This window comes from Sphaeramia orbicularis, chromosome 5, assembly GCF_902148855.1.
Source record: "Sphaeramia orbicularis chromosome 5, fSphaOr1.1, whole genome shotgun sequence".
Lineage (NCBI taxonomy): Eukaryota > Metazoa > Chordata > Actinopteri > Kurtiformes > Apogonidae > Sphaeramia > Sphaeramia orbicularis.
Window position 1 is genome coordinate 45,435,247 of NC_043961.1, and position 19,858 is coordinate 45,455,104.

The following is a 19,858-nucleotide window of genomic DNA, read 5'->3' on the forward strand; positions in this document are numbered from 1 at the left end:
GACGCACTCAAGGGGCTCTCTACCTTACGCTATGAAGTGAAGGGAAACTGACCATTTATGATCATATTTAATAATGACAGGTTATATAATTATTTATTTAAACTTATATTCTGGCCACATTATATTGAATTTGTCTGAACTTTTTTGTAAAAAGAAAAAAAAAAGAAACTAATAAAAAGCACCAAAATATTTAGGGGGTCTAAGAATATTTGAGGGGGGGCTTCAGCCCCCCTAAAATAGGCCTAGTGATGCCACTGGTTGGATTATCACACATTCTTGTTTTATATGCTTTGATGAAAAATCTTTGGCTTTTCTAAGAAATTTAAAAACTGGATTTAATTTCATAGCCTGATAATTCTTTGTCAAGAATGGATGTCAGCTGCTGCCTAGGGGCTGAGCCCCCCCTAAGGTCAGATCCTAGAATTGCCCCTGGTATCCACACTAATCATTTTACTTTGCACAATATTATCCTTACCTCTTCTAGGCTCGTTCTATGTAAGTTGGGCCCTCCTATTTTTGATAGTGAACAATCACTCCATACTTTTTTGGAGCTTGTTTCCATGGAGCTGGTTGCTTGTTTGTGTCGCGAGATCTGACAACACTGACTGTGTGCTCAAAGTCAACAGCAGCCTATTTATAAATAGACATGGTTCAGTTGGGGGTCAATAAAAGGCGTTTATAACTTTGTCAAGGATATTTTGACAAAATACATGATATCAAACTATCCTACACTAAGAGTATGTTAAGCTGTTGTCTGTCAATACGTACATTGTAAAAAAAAAAAAAAAAATTTTTAACGTTTTGTAATATGTTACTAAACAATGCGACAAAAGGTTGTGTAAGCTTCAGGATAGAAGTCAAGTTACCCGAAGTTAGCTTGGTAAGCTATTTTCGGTTGATATGAGACAACAACAACCTTCAAAATAAGAGCGGAGAAGTCAAAGCTCTTACTTTGAGCTAAATGTGTAGCTGTAGCTGACACTCTTAATGCAATTCGTGTTCAAATTAGTATATTCGTTTGTTAGGTAGTTAGTGGAATAATATGCAGTTTTACTCAGAAAGTGTACTTATGTAGCGGCAATGACGTGGTACTCAATACTTTTCAAATAGCTCAGAATTTTTGATGTTATGAATTCTTTAATTTGAAATTTTTCATATCAATCAATCAATCAATCAAATTTGTATATTGTTTATTGAAAAATATAATATTCCCGAAACGATTGTACGTCTCCCACTCCAAAATGAGTGCAAATAATACACAGTAGGTGTCAGTAAGACGCCTGTGCAGCGTCAGATCTATGTAACCCACGAAGAAGAATATTATCTCAGTTGCCGCTGCGTTGATCCCATCAGAGTCCTGTAAAGAAGATGGCGGCGCTACGAGTCGTGGTACTCTCGGGGAGTGGGAGAACACTCCTTGGTACACTGAAAGCTATCAGAACCCCCAGGGTAGGTCGATGGATGAAGGGTGTTTATATAGTCCCGGACTGAAAGTGGTTGCGCGCATAGTTTGACAGGAAAGATTAAGTGCTAGGTGTCCTGGCACCGATTGAGTCTGTTAGCGTGTTAGCTCTCAGTGGGGTGAGACAAGGTCACTCGTGCTTTGCGCTCTTTCAAGATGCTGTTTTTCATTATGGCATTACCTACTTGCTATTTGTGTCATTCCAAAAATATAGAGAGCAGTGTATCATAGACACGAGTCATAGAGCTGTGACATAGTGTCAAACGTAGCAAAGTGTACGGGGACCTATTTCATAATGCTAATACTGCCACCCGGCGAAATTAAAGGGCTACTAAAATATAACATTTCCCGTTATAGTCAGTTTGGTGATGCCTATCTGCTTGTCAAAATGTGTGTTTTTGTTATTTAAAACATTTCATAGGTCACGACTCGGACATTTTGCCTAACACCGTAAAAGTAGCTAAATGTACTTACCAGCCTGCTAACTAGTTAGCACGTCAAGGACTGAGAAGACTTCCGGTGATATAACACTGGGTAACCATATTTTCCTGCGCTTTGCGTCATGATAAATAAGTTTTAGGCGGACGATCATCGAGACTACTACAATAAGTTAATTATTCGTCGTGTTTTACAGGAGTGTAGTAGGCAGCAGGGAATATCTGATAAACATGCACCCCATATCTCAATGTCAATTGTGTTACTGTATTGAGAAACGTAAATATATGAAAAATGTATTGATAGGAGATAGGAGTTACGCAGTTTTTATTGAGATTTGGTGTAGGATTACACGTAAATGGAACATTTACGATAGTTGATGGAACAGATCAACCAATAAAAACAGTAGCTGAGGATGTAGTGTTTGTGCCGTTTTTATGTCCACCATTTCTGAAAATTACTAGTTACCTGCCGAAAAACAACCACAGTCGTTTTACCTGTAAATTCACCGTTCTGGTAATGGCACAATGATGTAAGATTTCACCTTTTATTAGCTAGAATATAAATGATTGACTAGCAAATTAAATGCATATCTGTGGAGAGTTGAAGTTTACTTTTTTTTTTTTTTTTTTTTTAACAGTGTAGGATCGATGATATCTCAATTATTCCAAGAGGCAAACTGTAATACATCAAGCAGTCAGTATCACATAACCATCCAACTTAAGATATTCTACTACTATAGATTTTCAGAGGTTTGTGGGTTCCAGCATTTTTTTCAAAGTCTTGGGCAGGCACACAGTTAATACTGTAGAATTTTACATTGTTTTATTTTGCATCATCAAATCAACATTCCTATGAAAAATGGTATTCTTCCGATAGACATGTTTGCAAAGCTGCCAGTGTTTGCATTGTGCATGTGTCAGTACATGGATGCTGTCATATGATGCCTGCTGCTTTGTGATGGGCGAAGGGCGCTTTGGGGCATACTCTAACCTGGTTATAAAATAGTATTAAGAAGTGTATTCATTACTTTTGGTTTGAATAAGTAACTTTATTATTCTGCAGTATGATTAAAATGTATGCTAGGGCTACGTGATTAATCGATTTTAAATTGAAATCAGATTTTTTTAATTAGGATGATTTTTTAGAAAAGGGAAATCGTCAAATCGATTTAATCTCTCTCATGCCTCCGAGCCGTGTGGCTCTGCGCTACTGTAGGCTCCTCCTCCTATCTGTGAGAGTGATCTTTCACAAAGTCCGTGTAATGACCACAGATGTTAAATCGGTGAGGGGTCCACATAGGGATGCAAATTACCGATTAATCCATTAATCATTAGTTGGTTGACTTTATTGATCGATTAATGATTAACTGATAAGTGGTGATTTTCCTGAGAACGTGAATTTCTCTTTCAATAAGGTCTATAAGAAAAAAAGCTAAATATTGTTTATATACTTTATGATAAAAGCATGTCATATTCCTCTATGATTGATTTATTGAACCACTGGATACAGTCAGTGTTTCCTGTGGAATTCATCTGTTGGTGTAACTGTCTGTAAAGGGGGTGTGGGGTGTGTGTGTGGGGGGGCGGGCACGCGTGTGCGTTTCATCGGTGGGGTGGGGGTGTGTGTGTGCACGTTGGATGGTAACTGCGCGTATACGTCACTTTCCGTCCTACCTATAATACTATGGGGGTACGCGGCAGTGCATTCCGTGCCCCTGCAGCAGTGAAAGTGAAACTTTTTGGCTCATTTATCTTTTCCCTACCTCCTGAAGCTTCGCAAACTTTAATTTGAGGGGGCAGGATGTTTGTCCTGGACTGTTATATGTTTTATACATATATATATATATATATATATATATATATATATATATGTATATATATGCACAATAAGTCACACCCCCCACCCCACCCCTCCACTTTTTCCTGTGGCCACCGGGGTGACTGCAGGACATAATGTTCTGCATACCTGTGGCCTGGATTAGGAGCCTGGAGGATGTCTTCAACTTCTGTCTCACTGACCGTGGTCTAGACCAACCTCCAGGGAAAACGCCCTGCTCCGATACTGACACCGCATTTGTGCGTGTATTTATCCGGGGGTGCTCCCCTCCCACAAACAGACGGCCGGTCAGTGTTTTGCTCCATCATATCCCTAAAGCCATTCTAACTCATCAAAACCATGATCCAGTTCAATGGCCAATTATCCCAGCTGCGGCATTGGAGCACAGACAAACTGGCCACCTTCGGAAAGGTGTGGATGGGCGGAAAAGGGCAATTAACTGACCGTTAATAATTTAATTGAGCAAAGTCTTACTGACATCCCTAGGTTCGCAGTAGTAATACCACTGTAACCCGTGGTTTCACGCACAGATCGACCAATTCAAATATAACTGCATGGGGATCACTCATCTTACATTGTCCCGCACGGATCCATACCATCCCATCTTCTTCCGATCCAGCTTGCAAGGGCAGCAGCCTCAGCAGAGTAGCCCAGACAGCCCTCTCCCCAGACACATCCACCAGCTCCAGGGATATAATCCCTCTAGCGTGCCCTAGGTCGGTCTCATTCACGCACAGATCCCCCAGTTTAATTATAACCACATGGGGATCACTCATATTATGTGGTCCACACACACAGGCACACAAGACTGATGTCTGTCACTGACTTACATTGGTATCACTTCTGTGGGCCCATCACATGATGCCATCACAGGTTTGAGGTAGGGAGCAGTGCCTTGCATTGTGGGTGACTCATGAAAACGACGCTGACTTCTGTTGTCTTTTGTAGTTTTACCCAAAAATCAAAATCAAAAATCAAGTTTTTAGAAGAAAAAAATCTGGATTTTATTCTTTGCCCAAATCGTGCAGCCTTAATGTATGTTTTACTTTCAGCAATTCGGTAATCACCCTGTTCTGTTTTTGTTCGGTAGTGTTACTGAAAAAGTTCAGTGCATCATGTAAAAAGATTTTCTGAGCCTTAAAATTAACTATGCAACAACTCGAAGAATTGTTTATATATCTGTGTTAAGTGCTGGTTAAACAGTCTCTGACTTCTGTCTTTATCATTAACTGGGGTTTTCTGGTTACTCTTTAGGCCAGCATGTCCTTCACCAGCCTGCCACGGAACAAGAAGGTTGCCCTGACAACACTAGGTGTGGTCACAGCTGGTGGGGCGGGTCTTGCCCTGATGCTTCACCAGTCTGTCAAAGCGTCTGACCTGGAGCTTCACCCTCCTCATTACCCCTGGAGCCATGCTGGACCTCTGTCCTCTCTGGACCACGCTAGGTAGGAAGGATGCACTGAATATGTAAATGTGCTCAAACATGTAGGCTGTTTTGTGTTACAGTTTTCAGACTGAGCACTTTCTCTGTCCTGCAGTGTTCGTCGTGGTTACCAGGTGTATAAGCAGGTGTGCTCAGCCTGCCACAGTATGGAATACTTGGCATTCAGAAATCTAGTGGGAGTGTCACACACAGAGGCTGAGGTGAAGGCCATCGCTGAGGAGGTGAGACGCAATGCAGCAAAATTATCCAAAGAAATAAAGAATAGATGTTGTCCCACTTTATACAAAAGGATTTAACATTACCACGCCCCTTGTTATGGATGTAGCTTTCTCTGATAACTGTTGCATTTATTTTGACGTTTCTGCTTTCCCTGTACACCATAATAGTTTTCAAATACTCAAAAGATGCATAATTAATAAGAATACTATCGAAAGCTTTCAAAAAAGTGTAAATGAGTTGTCATTGTCCATAATATCCTCAACTGGAGACCTTGAGGACAACTTCAACTCAAAAATACTGAGTGTATTTAACAAAATTGCACTGCTCAAAATCAAACATGTAAAAAAAAAAAGACTCCCTGGAGAAATGGAGTGGACATGAGACAATAATGCCACATTTCCACTACGTGGTACCAGCTCAGCTTGACTCGACTCAGCCTTTTTGCATTTCCATTACGAAAAAGGACCTGGAATCTGGTACCCGGTGCTAGTGTTTTTGGTATCACCGCTACCGAGGTTCCAAGACTGGGGAACGGATACTAAAACGTGACGTGTAAACACTGCTGACCACTGATTGGTCAGAGAGTTGTCTCTGTGACCCGCTGTTTTAGAAAAAACAGATGTGGAAGTTTACAGTAAATGTAGCGGTAGATTAATCCACATGATAACAGCCCGCAAAACAACACCCTTCAGTCAGGACATTCAGTCTTTGGTGGCCGATGTAAAAATTCAGCATGACCTTGAGGAGACAACACGCAATGAGCGGCTCTCTGAGCAGACAACACGGAAGTAACGCGCCACATCGCTATGACGTCCAGGTACTGTAAGGTTGGTAGTATCCTGTAATGGAAACGGTCTCCAGGAATAATATCTGGTACCCGAGTCGAGTTGATCCGAGCTAGTTCCACGTAGTGGAAATGCAGCATTAAAGAGGCAGTGTCGTCAGGCAGAGCGACAGAGGAGAAAAACCAGACTTCAGCTTCACAATGACATTTACAAGGATAAATTGCATGAATACAACAAGGCCATCAAGCAAGCTAGACAGTCTTTCTTTTCGAAATCAAAAATGAAAATATTGATAATAGTAAAGTACTTTTCTCAACTGTTGACAGATTGTTAATCCACCATCCCTTCAGAAATGTTGTCCTCAGAAGAATGTGACCAATTTGCATCATTCTTTAATAACACAATCGTTACTATTAGACAAAACATTTGTGCCTTAACATCTAAAACTGAACTCGCCCCTCCTTTCTCCAGGAGCTCCACCTGTGTCATGTCTCACTTTAACTGTTTAGGTCTGGCAGAACTTGACAATATTGTTAGTCAACTAATGCCACATTTCCACTATGTGGTATCGGCTCAACTCGACTCAACCTTTTTGCATTTCCATTACGTAACAGGACCTGGAATCTGGTACCCAATACTAGTTTTTTGGTATCTACTTCGCAGAGGTTCCAAAATGGGGGTACCAATACTAAAACGTGATGTGCGAACACTGCAGACCACTGACTGGTCGAGTTGTCTCTGCGTCATTGCGTTATCAATGTGTGTTCTGCCATTTTTAAAAAAACTAGATTCGGAGGGTTACAGTAAATATACTGGTAGGTTAATCGGTCCGCAAAGCTATGATGGCAGTCTGCAAAACCACACCGTGGTCGACAGGTGTATATGCCACAACATATACACAATGTATCTCGCTAACCCACTAAACTAGCTTGTAGCTACAGTGCTCAGGTTATCTTACACTCTTGCATCGCCGGTCAACCTGACTCATTTCGTCATCTGAGCTCTGGAGGATTTCCCAAACTCTCCTACATTTTTTCCTCAGTATTTGGTCTCGCTGCCTCCAGCCTCTTCTGGAACAACACTTTCCTCCTGGCTGTGACAAACAGCCACATACCAAGGATAAAAAATATCATCCCATCGACATCCTCTATTGTGTGCATGTATCGCGTGGTCGTTGTTCTTCTGCTCTTCTGCTCTTCCTCTTTGTTTTCACCGCCAGCTGTGTCGCATTGTAGATGACGTCACGGAAGTTATGTGCCGCGTCGCTATGATGACCAGGTACTCTAAAGTCAGTAGTATCCTGTAATGGAAACGGTCTCCAGGAATAGTACCTGATAGTCGAGTCAAGCCAATACCATGAAGTGGAAGGGTGGCATAAGGTCCTCCACCTGCTGCCTGGATCCTCTCCCAACTACATTCTTCAAAACTGTCTTTAACTGCTTAACACCAGAGGTACGGTTTCCAACTCATTTTTAGTGGGAGAGAAGATGAACTTGTGAATGTTGCAAGTAAAAATTTAGCCTTGTTGAGCCCTTTCTCTGTCATAGACTGCAGTTAATCACTGTCTGCACGGCTCAATAATTGCCAAATAGCAATTTACTTGGAGTGTACTGCATCTGCTAAACCTTTACTATATTAAATAATTGTGACATTGGCTGATAAAGTAGGGCATGGTTAAGTGTCCTCTCTCCTTGATGTGATATTTCAAATTGGGACCCATGGCAAACATATTGTTTTACCCATGGTGAACATATTGTTTGACTGTCATGAAAAATTATAGTAACGGAATATAACGCCCTTGCTATGACAAAAAAATAAATAAATGCAGGGTTTTACATGGACCCCAGAATGAGTGAAAAACGACTTTTGTTCGTAGATGGCAACATAATTGAACCGCACATTAGGAAGACTTGAATACAAGCTTGTGTATTTATCAATCATGGGTTATCCCTGAGAGGTTTTCTGTATATTGGTCAGGTTGAAGTTGTGGATGGTCCTGATGAGAATGGAGAGATGTTCACCCGCCCCGGTAAGCTGTCAGACTATTTCCCAAAGCCCTACCCCAATGCTGAAGCTGCCAGAGTCGCGAACAATGGAGCCCTGCCTCCAGATCTCAGCTACATAGTCAATGCAAGGTAATTAATTCTAAAAACATGAAAGAGCAAAGACATAAGTCACATGACTGTTCCCCCAAATGTTTATTTGTTGTCTGCATTCCCTCAGACATGGAGGAGAGGACTATGTGTTCAGCTTGCTGACAGGCTACTGTGAACCTCCAGCAGGAGTGACTGTGAGAGAGGGGCTCTACTACAACCCATATTTCCCTGGCCAGGCAATTGGCATGGCCCCACCCATCTACAACGAGATTCTGGAGTTTGAAGACGGTAAGTAAAGCAAATTTTTGACCCCGCCCAGTCGTGTAAAATTAGTTATATGTTGTCAAATAACCACTAACATACAGGAGCTTTTTAGAGATAAAACTGAATCATTACCAAGCTTGTCTCTCCATAATTAACCAACAAAATCTCTTAAATGATGCCCCACATCCCTTGTACTTCTTAAACGATAAGTCTGGTAATTTTGTCACTTTTCTTCACCAAATTCTATGGAAAGACAATCGTCAACAAGGAATCTTATGGGAACAGCTAGTGTGACATCACAAATCACTTAAGTGTCCAAACCCCTGCTTCCAACATAAACAGCAATGGCTGCAGCCCAGGAACTGGTCACCTTTTTCACAGTGACATCTTACTTTGCAGACTTCCCAAAGTCAGACGTCTTAACTTTTACAACTCAAATAGTTAAGAGTTAGTTTAATGCCAGGTGGAAATCTGACAGGGAAAATTCAGGTGTCGGTGAACAAGAGGAGCTACGAGGTTGAGGTGAAAGCGAGTAGTCAGCGAACATAAGGGTGTTAGCAATAAAGTTACTGTTACTGTCCCCGGGTAACAGTAGCGTTTAATTAGCTATGTTAGAATAAATACCATACTGTTAGTTGACAATGTAACTGACAACACATACACACATCATTTTGCTTTGAAGTTGCATATAGATAGGTAACGTTATATAAGTTAACGCAGTATTTAGCTGGTAAGGTTTTGCCATGGTGCTGCACCGTGGCAACAACTTTGCCGTGGTGCTGGGCAAAATCCTTGTCGCCACACCAAACAGTTCATAAAAAATATCATCACCGTCGCATTAGGCTTATTATACATATGTATAATTTACGTACAATGGGCTAGGACAAACGTCCTGCCCCCTCAAATGAAAGTCTGCGAAGCTTCAGGAGGTAGGGAAAAGATAAATGAGTGTAAAGTTTCATGTTCACTTCTGCAGGGGGCATAGACCGGACCAGCCTGTACCCCCATAGTATTAAAAGTTGGACAGAAACCAATGCATGCACGGTTACCAACCGAAACACATGTGTGTGCACCCCCCTGGCTGAACTGTGAGTGTGTGGCCCAAGCCCCCCCCCCCCCCCCCCCCCATATACACACACACACACACACACACACACACACACACACACACACACACTGACTGTAACGCACACACAGGCACCCCTCCCCCCACCCCTTAAATTTATACACTGCCACACCAACAGATCAATTCCACACGAAACACTAACGTTAAGCGCAGGGATATTCAAATCCGGTCCTCGAGGGCTGGTATTCTGCATGTTTTAGATATTTCCCTCTTCCAGCACATCTGGTTCAATTAACGATCATCAAGCTCTGCAGAAGCATGATAACAATGTAATGGCTTCCAGGTGTGCTGGAAGAGGGAAATGTCTAAAACATGCAGGCTACTGGCCCTCGACAACCATATTTGAATACCCCTGGTTTAGCGCTTGTACTAGCTAGCTAACATTAGCTTCTGATGCTAGCCTACACTAAGCTGTATTGTTTATCATTTGAGATCCAACTTACCATATCAACTTCAGCCATCTACTCTTCTCCTTTTTGTCGGGAGGAAAGTGGTAATAGATTGTTTTATTTACAACATTTCTGTTGTTGCAACATAGGACACAGCACGATTGGTACAGGAATGATTCTAGTGAAACCTGTTTGTGTGATATCAGTGTATTTTTGTGATTTTCATATGTTACGAAAATGTTTCTGTTTGTAAAACATAATTTACTGCAAATTATGCATTCATTCATTGATTTATACGTTTATTAAAATGAACTTTTCTACTACACAAAACAGGTACGATCTCAACCAAAAAAGTAGCCACGCAAATAAAAAAGTAAAGTCTGGAATTTTTATTTGGATAAAGAGCAAGCACCCTGTATAAGAATGAATAAAGGAGGGAAGATTCTGGTTCATTTTTATTAAAAGTTGTTTTTGATGAAGTTTGCGTTTGTCACCATAGGAACCCCTGCCACCATGAGTCAAGTTGCTAAGGATGTGTGTACCTTCCTGAGGTGGGCCGCCGAGCCAGAGCATGACCAGCGCAAACGCATGGGACTGAAGGTAGCCAATACAAACACCCTGTTTTATATAAATATAACATAATTGATTGTGTAAAAATATAAACATTACAATACTTAAAACACTTTTGGCACAGTTTATATTCCAGTCGGTGCAGCAGTTAGTTGTAACTTCTAAAGCAGCAAATTACTAATCTTGTCGCTTAAACCAGACTTTACAGTGGCTTCAAAGTGGAAAAATTCAATAAAAAGCATTCAGAGTACAAACCTCCAATATCCAAGGCAGCTAAACTTCTCACAACCTATCATCCACCATGATTACTGTGTTCTATATCACTTAGGTCTTTATTTAGCATTCCCAAAGAAAGAGCATTCTCTGTACAACTCTAACCACAAGTATGTGCAGGTATGTGATATTTATTTATTTTTGGGATAACCTTTTTATGTTGAAGGGTCAAAATGTAATCATATCTCCTAGTCATACAAAACAAACTAGGGTATTGTGTCTAAAACTGTGGCTATTAGATGTAAACGTGGGACTCTTTCTTTCTTATATGTGAATATCTGAATACATCTGGTAAAAGTAACTAAGCACTCCAGATCTGTCTTGTTTACGCAGGTCTTGAAAGTCATAAAACGTATGGACTTTTGAAGTGCTGTTTTCCAGACCTTGTAAAGTCTGGAATTTTGTGTGAAAGTTTTAATATTCTATGGAAAAAGGTTTTTCTCGTAGTTGAATTTTAGAGTACGTTCAAAAGGACATAATCTTGTAAGATAAGAAATACATGAGGAAAGCAATAAAAAAACGTGATATAATTTCTCTAACTGGTCGGTACTGAAATGATTCTAATGAAACTTGTTTGTGTGATATCCATGTACTTTTGTAATTTTCATATCTTCTGAAAACGTTTCTGTCATAAAAAACAGAATTTACAGCAAATGATGCGTTCATTCATTCATACATTTATTAGCATAACGTGCTGCACACTTTTAATACCCCTCGGCCTAATATACTGTAAGATTCTGTTGAAAGTTACTGCCCTATAATTTAGATTAGATTGTCTTTGTGTAAAACTTATCACACACATTTAGATTTGAAAGTACTCAGATATTATAACTGCACAAGGCCATTTGACCTTGAAAAAGTAGGTCAAGGTCACCTATTTTCAATCGGCTTCTGCTCCATGCCAAGATGTATCCACTGTATAAATTTGGTGCTGATATCTCAATGCATTTTTCAGATAATGCGATTATATCATTGAAAAAACATGTTGCAGTTTGACCTTGAAAAAATATGTCAAGGTCACCTGTTTTCAATAGGCTTCTGCTCCATGCCAAGATGCACCCAAAGTATAAATTTGGTGGAGATAACTTAATGCATTCTTCAGATAATGCAATTATGTCATTGAACAGACAGATGCACGGACAGATGACAAAACAATTACAGTACCCCTCGGCCAAGGGGTAAAAATGAACTTTTCTACTACACACATCAGGTATAATATCAACCTAAAAAGTAGGCATGCAAGTATAAAAGTGCATAAAGTCAAGGTCTTGGGGAAAAGTTGCTGGTTTAAAAACTAGTGTTTCTTTGTGGTTTGTAAAAGAAACTTGCAGACTAATAAAGTGTATTTAGGGATTCCAACGTCAACAATACTGATTTAGTGCAAATATCTTGTGCTACATGGATGAAGAAGAGCAAATACAGATGTGGTGTAAACAGCAAGTTTTGCTGTAAATATGCATTTGTTCTGTTCTGTTTTTCCAGATGTTAATGGGCTCAGCCATCCTCATCCCTCTGCTGTACTACATGAAGAGACACAGGTGGTCTGTACTGAAGAGCAGGAAGATTGCCTACAGGCCTCCCAAGTAAACAAGAACAAACACACCCCACAATGGGCCTAAACCCACCAGCGAGGATGTGTTCAATGACCCCACAACGCTCAGCTCACAGCTGTCAAATGGACTCGAAACAACTGACCAACACATACATGCCTTTCAAACAGTGTAGAGATATAAGAATATATACATTCATAACTGGTTATTTCTGTGCGAAATGCCTTTCTTTTTGTTGTTGGCATGATTCATGGAAGTGCAGGTTTGTGTCGGAGAGTTGCTGGGTCCTGGAACGCACCCTCCAGAAAGTGACTTGCGAATAGTCATCATTGGTGTCTATCACATCGTATCAGACTATTTCCCCACAATGAACAGTTTATTAATTAGTCTTTCTAAGATACCAATGGGAGTGCTGAGAAATGGTTCTAACATGCTCGGTGTGTGTATTTTCATCCTCCCCTTATCTCTCCACTAAGCCGCTGAGTGGATCAAATGCGACCTCTGAAACTCGTTTTAGTGTATAAAATAAATTATCTTAAAACAAATTTTGTGTGTGTGGCGCATTGTTTTGTTTCTTGCATGAGATGTAGGCACACCCAGCTCTCCCATTGCTGCTCATTGTTCCAATTATTTATGTTTGACACGTTGTAAAATCTCCATCTACCCTTTGCCATGTATATACTTAATAAACTGATGAACCAGCCTCATTTTGAGCTGATAATTTGTTGAGACAGTAAGTGGGGAGCTGACAGTGGCAGGAAGATGTCAATGGTTTCCTGCCTCTTTCACAAAATAGTGGTAAACTAGATTAGTATAATTTCCAACCTGCGTATACATGGCATTAAGTTTAAAATCCTGTGAACTTAAAATATGTGATTTTAGAGAGATCTTGGGAACTTTGTATAAAAAGCATTAGGTTCATATTGGAAATCAGAAAAACAAAGTCCCAAGAAAACACCCAGTTCTTGTGTATTCACATTTGTAACATCACTGACTTGAGATAATTGTGAAATAGGTGTTACATTGTGTCCTAAATGTTTTGAAAAGTCTTAAATTTAACTTACTGAAAGCTGTACAAACCTGAATATAAAGACAGTTTTTTTTTGTTTTAGATTAGATTACTTTGATCCCTTGGACAGAGCCCTCAGAAAATTAAGGTTCCAGTAGCAGCACAACACCGAATGTATACATCGTTTGTAGGGGTGCTTGAAATCCTTGAAAATGCTTGAATTTCAGTGTTGTGTTTTCAAGGTCTGAAAAGTGCTTGAATGTCAGTTTAAGTGCTTACAATTCTAACTGTGATGTGATTGATTTATTTTTAACATTAACTCAAGCCAAAGGTCCTTTCATAGAGGTAATGCGTTTTGAAAAATAAAACTTCATGGCAAAAAAGAAAATTACCCGGTGTTCTCAGGTTGACTCCAGGCAAATTTTTAGTTCAATCTTTGTCTCAGTGTGAGTGTGTCTAAAGAACGTCAAGTGGCTTCCCTTTTTTTATTTTAGATAAAACTTTGTGTTCTCCTTTAATTCCTCAACTTTTTTGATATTATGAATCATAACTGACAAAAAAAGAGTATATGTATTCCTGTAGATATGTATTTTTGTAAGGAGTGTGCTGGAAAATTTGGAAAATGACCCTTAAAAGTTCTTGAAACGTATTTGAATTTGACCTTGGAAAAAAAAAGGCAAGAGGAAAGAATATAGTAATTACAAAAATAAAACAGGCAGTTGCACATTGGAAAGTACTAATAGAAATTAATAATGAAGAAGTAACAATTACAAATAACAATAAATAATGTTATAATATGCATATAGTGTAATGATAACAGTAGGCAATAAGAAAACTAAACATTCCAGAATGTAAACTCTAGAGTCCCACTTGTAGAGTGTAGATATTCAGCTCTTACCTCAGCCTCATTTCATTCTCCTCCTCTTCTCTTCCCCTGCTACCACCCCCGGCTTAATTTCATAGATAGATATAGCTTTATTGTCTGTTCCAAGTAAAAACAGAAATTTATCTTTTGTCACGGCTGTAAGACAAAATTTCAAAACCACACTCAGGCATTAAAAACACCCCAACACACTCTAAAGCACAATACAAAGGATAAAATCAAGTAAAACATAAAATGAATAAAAACACTATAACCACAGTGTAGTCTGTTTTATGTTCAGAGCAGCTATTGCAGAAGGGATGAAAGATTTTTTGTAGATGTTTTTCTTGGCCAGTGGGGTTCTGTATAGCGTCTGCCTGATGGCAGCAGCATGAAGCAGTGGTGGAGGGGATGGGAGGGATCCTCAGTGTTGAGGATGGCTTTCCTCATCACTGAGCATCTGTACAATTCACACAGAGGGAGTTGGGCTGTTTGAGTGATTTTACTGGCCTGATTTATTATTCGGGATTGTTTTGTGTTTTGATGGTGAGAAAGTTGAAACAGGTTGAGATGTTACAGGGGAGGATGGATTCGATGAGTGATTTGTACACAAGGGTTAAAATGTCTTTGCTGATGTTAAAGGATCTGAGCTTCCTGAGCAAGTGAAGACACTGTTGTGCCTTCTTGTACACAGAGTCTGTGTGTTGGCCAAAGGGCAGGCAGGTGTCAATATCTGTCCCCAGGTATTTAAAACTCTGCACCTGCTCGACACACAGACCATGGATCTTCAGGGGCTGGAACAGGTCTGGACTTTTCCCTGAAGATCCACAGCATAGCTCTTTTGTTTCTGATACATTGCGCTCTAGTGAGCTCTCAGCAAATGTTTGAACCAGGTTGTGGACCTCCTGGTACTGTGTCAGGGCCTGGGTGTCAGTGATGTGTGCTACCAAGGCCGTGTTCGCATATTTGAAAAGTTTCAGTCCTTCCCTGCTACTGATGATGCTGTTAGTGTAGACAGAGAACAGGACAGGCAACAAAACACAGCCCTGAATTAGATTTAAAACCATTTAACACACATGCTGTGGTCTGTCTATTAAAAAGTCCTTTATCCATAAAATCAGTGCGGGGGGAATCTGGAGGTCAGAGAGGCGGTGTAGCAGGGTGTTGTTATTTACAGTGTTAAAAGCTGATGAAAAGTCCATGAATAAAATCCTTGTGTGTGGATGTGTGGAGTCCAGTTGTTTAGTGACTGTATCTAAAAGCATGAAACTTGCATCGTCAGTACCTCTTTGTGTTTTGTAGGCAAACTGGAGTGGATCCAGTTTGCCTTCAAGCTCCCCCAACAGCTGATGACTCTTTACATGCATTTACAGAGGATCAATGTCAGGGCCACTGGTCTGTAGTCCTTCAAATCTTTTGGCTGTGTTTTTTTGGGAATAGGAATTATGGATGATTCCTTCCACTGTTTGGGAACGACACCTGAGTCCAAGAGGTGCTGAAACAATCTGGTAAACACTCCTCCTAGCTGGATGGAACAGAATTTGAGGATCCTTACCCTGAGTCTGTCTAGACCAACAGCTTTATTGGGGTTGACTTTGTGTAGGATGGAGGTTTCCAGGTGTTCATTAATGTTGAGGGCTTGTGTGGGGGAGACTGAGGGTTGAAGGGGTCTAGGTGATCAATGAAGTGTTACTGTTAAAACAGGTGAAGAAGGTGTTGAGCTGTTCTGCAAGAGAGGCTGAGTCTGGGCAGTCAGCCACCACAGGCTTGGTTGCTCTGCCCATCATATTTAAGCCCTGCCATGCGTCTCTTGCATTTCCTGATTCAAGTTTTTTTCTCCACCTTGTCCTTGTGCCTTATTTTAGCCAGCTTAGCCTTCCTCTTGAATTCTTTCTGCAGCTTCCTCATTCTGACTTTGTCACCCTGTAGGGAAGATTTTCTTTTCCACCAAACAGGCTTTCATGTCATTGGTGATCCATTTTTTGTTTGGGTGGATGGTTACCTGTTTAGTTTGGGTGACATTGTCTTCACAGACTATAATATATGAGGTGAGTATATCAGAAAGTCTGCTAAAGTCATCCCCACTGTCATTAAAAGACATACCCCAATCTGTCAGCTCAAAACAGCCTCTCAGCATCTCAGATGGATCCTCATTCCAGATCCTAATGTTTTTTGTGACTCAGTCTTCCTCACCGTGTAGTTGGTTGCCCAGTTATTGTTGACAGCCATGCAGACCCTGCCCCCAATCAATTTCTGTGTTTGGATTGTATCTGTTTTTGGATTCTGTTGGATTTCTGTAAATTGGCTTAGAGTATGGTTTCAACCAGCTTGATATGTAAAGTGTCATGAGATAACTTTTGTTATGATTTGGGACTATATAAATAAAATTTGATTGATTGATATCTCTGTCATAGCGAATGATGTTAAATCTGTCCAGCTGAAAGTCCGCGTCCCCAGAGAGCCGTGATTCAGTGAAACAAAAAAAGACTGGTCCATTGGTAATCCCGATCGGACTTCATCAGCACACAGTTCCTCGGTTTTGTTCCGTAATGATCGGGCAGTAGTCAGTGTGATGGCAAGTAAAAGTTATGCCAAATTCTGCTCCCTGCCGAAAACTGCATCCCCAGCTGAGGGTGATGTAGTTTTCGGCAGTATCTGTTTTTATTGTTATTTTGTGTGTTGTCTATTTAAGATTTAATGTTTGAAAGTTTTATATACCTTACAGTTTGCACATTCACATTAAACAGATAAAAAACATAACTGCAGTATCTTACAATATTATTAATTACTTAATTTCTACACAGCTATGATGATGTTAAGAGGCTGAATAATTCACAATTAATTTCATACCCTACAGTCAGAAAAGAGAAAAATTAATGAGCCAGAGTGAGAATGGAGCATTTATCAGCAAATTGTGACAGGGTGAATTTAGTGCATATTGTCCTCTTCATGGCTGACTAAGGAAGGGGGAGCAGTTTTTGGCAGGGAGTAGAATTCGGCACAACAAATGTAACCGGCATCCTTTCCTCCTCAGCCGGTAGCATATCTCTCCTCTGGAGCCTCTTTTCCTTCGTACCCACTTTTGTTTACTTCTTTGAAGTAACTCCAGTGTTCTGTCGAGTTGAGCTGCTCCGTCGAAGTAAGCTACCAGCAGCTTAAATCAACAGCAACGTCTATCAATTGACGCTACCCCGCCACCCCTCTGGGTAGTTAAGGGAGCTGTTAGCATAAATTTATTCAGTTAAATGGTAGGCTACCATTATTGTCATCTGTTGAACTAACTTAAACAATAATCTAAACGCCATTAACACCCAGGTGACCCACGTACAATAAGAACTTCCGTGCGCTATTATCATCTCACATCAATATTCTATGTCTATCTTTCATGCACATGTAATTGCTTACAGGAATTGTCAACATAGATTTATTCAGTTAAATGGTAGGCTACTATTATTGTCATCTGTTGAACTAACTTATGCCGCGTTTTCACTACGTGGAACCAGCTCGACTCGACTCGGCTCGACTCGGTATTCCTGTAGACCGTTTCAATTAAAGGACAGGACCGACTTTATAGTACCTGGACGTCATAGCGATGCGGCACATTATTTCCTTGTCATCTGCTCAGAGAGTTGCTGAAAACTCGCTCATTGCATGTTGTCTCGTCTGAATTTTTATGTCGGCCACCAAAGACTGAATCTCCTCGACAAACCATGGTGTAGTTTTGGGCTGTCATTATGTGGATTAATGTACCACTATATTTACTATCCAAACGGCGGGTCACAGAGAAAACTGTCTGACCAATCAGTGGTCTGCAGTGTTATATGTCACGGTTTAGTATTGCTTGGAACCTCGGCGGAGGGGGTACCAAAAACACTAGTACCGGGTACCAGATTCCAGGTCTTTTTTGTAATGGAGACGCAAAAAGGTCGAGTCGAGTCGAGCTGATACCACGCGGTGGAAATGCGGCATTAAACAGTAATCTAAACGCCATTAACACCCACCTGACCCATGAACTTAACGTTAATATCATACAGTGAGAACTTCTATACACTATTATCATCTCACGTCAATATTCTACGTCTGTCTTTCGCGCCCATGTAATTGCTTCCATGCTTAATGCTCAAAAGGCACTATAAAAGAAAAATATTTACAAAATATGACTCACCTCTTCCTGGGGTAGCGCAAATCGACGGGCATTTAAACTGTGAAAACGCTTAGGGGTCAGGCGCATGCTCAGTAGTGCTAGGTACTCAACTCGAGGGTGGCGCGACAGGTCAGCTGTAGTAGGTAAGCCTACCTGGTATGGCAGTAGATGGCTGCCCCGGTTCCAAACAAAGTCTGTTTACGGGCTATAGACTCGTGATTATGAGCCACCTGAAGGCCAGTTGAAGCACTGTTGTCGTCCACATCACGTAAAATCACACAGGTTAAATAAGAAATAACTAAAACGCACAATAAAAACGTTAAAATCCACAGACACTTATCAGCCGTGACAGGAGTCACCTTCACAGAACAAGCGCTGCTCTTGTGTTTACAAACCTATATTCCAATCTAATGGCAAAAAACACAAATATTCACTCTGTGGTATTTCTGCTAAACACATATATATGGGTTTCTACAAATATAAAGATAGTGTGGAAATAGTCTGTAAACAGGTAATTAGTGAGGTCAGCAGAGCACTATTGTGACCCAAGTTTATGTGAGGCATAGGAAAACACGGACAAAATGACCTTCATGCATTTCAAAAGGATTTATTCACACTTAAGTAAAAAAAAAAAAAAGGCTCAAATAAAAAAAATGCTTTTAAAACTTGACAGAAGGGAAGAAAAATCCAGGTGGCGTTACTGTGAATCTGCCTCCTTGTCCATGGACAACAACTGTAAAGCAGTGGTCCCTAACCTTTTTTGTACTACGGACCGGTTTCATACATGAAAATTTTCCACAGACCGGTAAAAGGTGCGGGGGTTCCAATAACAAAAAACTTTGTCAGTTCAGAGCATGTGATCTGAAACACTTACACTGTATATCAGACAATTACAATGATTCCACAGTGTAATATCCACTCACCCTAATGCAGAATCAGTCGGAATCCTGAACGTGTTTCCCTGCAACTACACGGTCCCATCTGGGGCTGATGGAGACACACTGCAGTTATGTTCCGTATATCCAGTCAACTACTTGGTAATTCATCATCACAGAAAACCCAGCCACACAAAAATATGAGGTTGGAAACGGAAGAAGGACTTTCAGGGCTTTTGTGGCGATATCCACATATTCTGCTTTGACTTTAATCCAAAATGTACAGAGGTTTCTCAAACATGGATTGATGTGCCGGAGCAGTTTTGAGACACTTGTGTGTCACCTGCTGCGATGAACCTGTAACTTAGGCAGGAATCATGACATTTCCTTCTAAATGCAGCTTTCTGTTTGCAGGCAGTCTGTGACCCTTCTGCAGCCTCATCGTTTCTTCGTTTCTTCCCAAAAAAGTTCTCCAGTGAACTTTTTATTTTTTTGGCTCATTTCTTTAGCTTGTGT

At 40.5% G+C, this 19,858-nt stretch overlaps 1 protein-coding gene across 1 annotated transcript; it reads left to right on the forward strand.

The window, feature by feature from the left end:
* The first annotated feature begins 1,311 nt into the window (after positions 1-1,311).
* Positions 1,312-13,153, forward strand: cyc1 (cytochrome c-1). The gene is made up of 7 exons (XM_030135364.1): positions 1,312-1,449; positions 4,991-5,181; positions 5,275-5,401; positions 8,162-8,319; positions 8,408-8,568; positions 10,559-10,659; positions 12,385-13,153. The coding sequence occupies exons 1-7, from the start codon at positions 1,369-1,371 to the stop codon at positions 12,487-12,489; spliced, it is 924 nt and encodes a 307-aa protein (XP_029991224.1). The 5' UTR covers positions 1,312-1,368; the 3' UTR covers positions 12,490-13,153.
* The last annotated feature ends 6,705 nt before the right edge of the window (positions 13,154-19,858 follow it).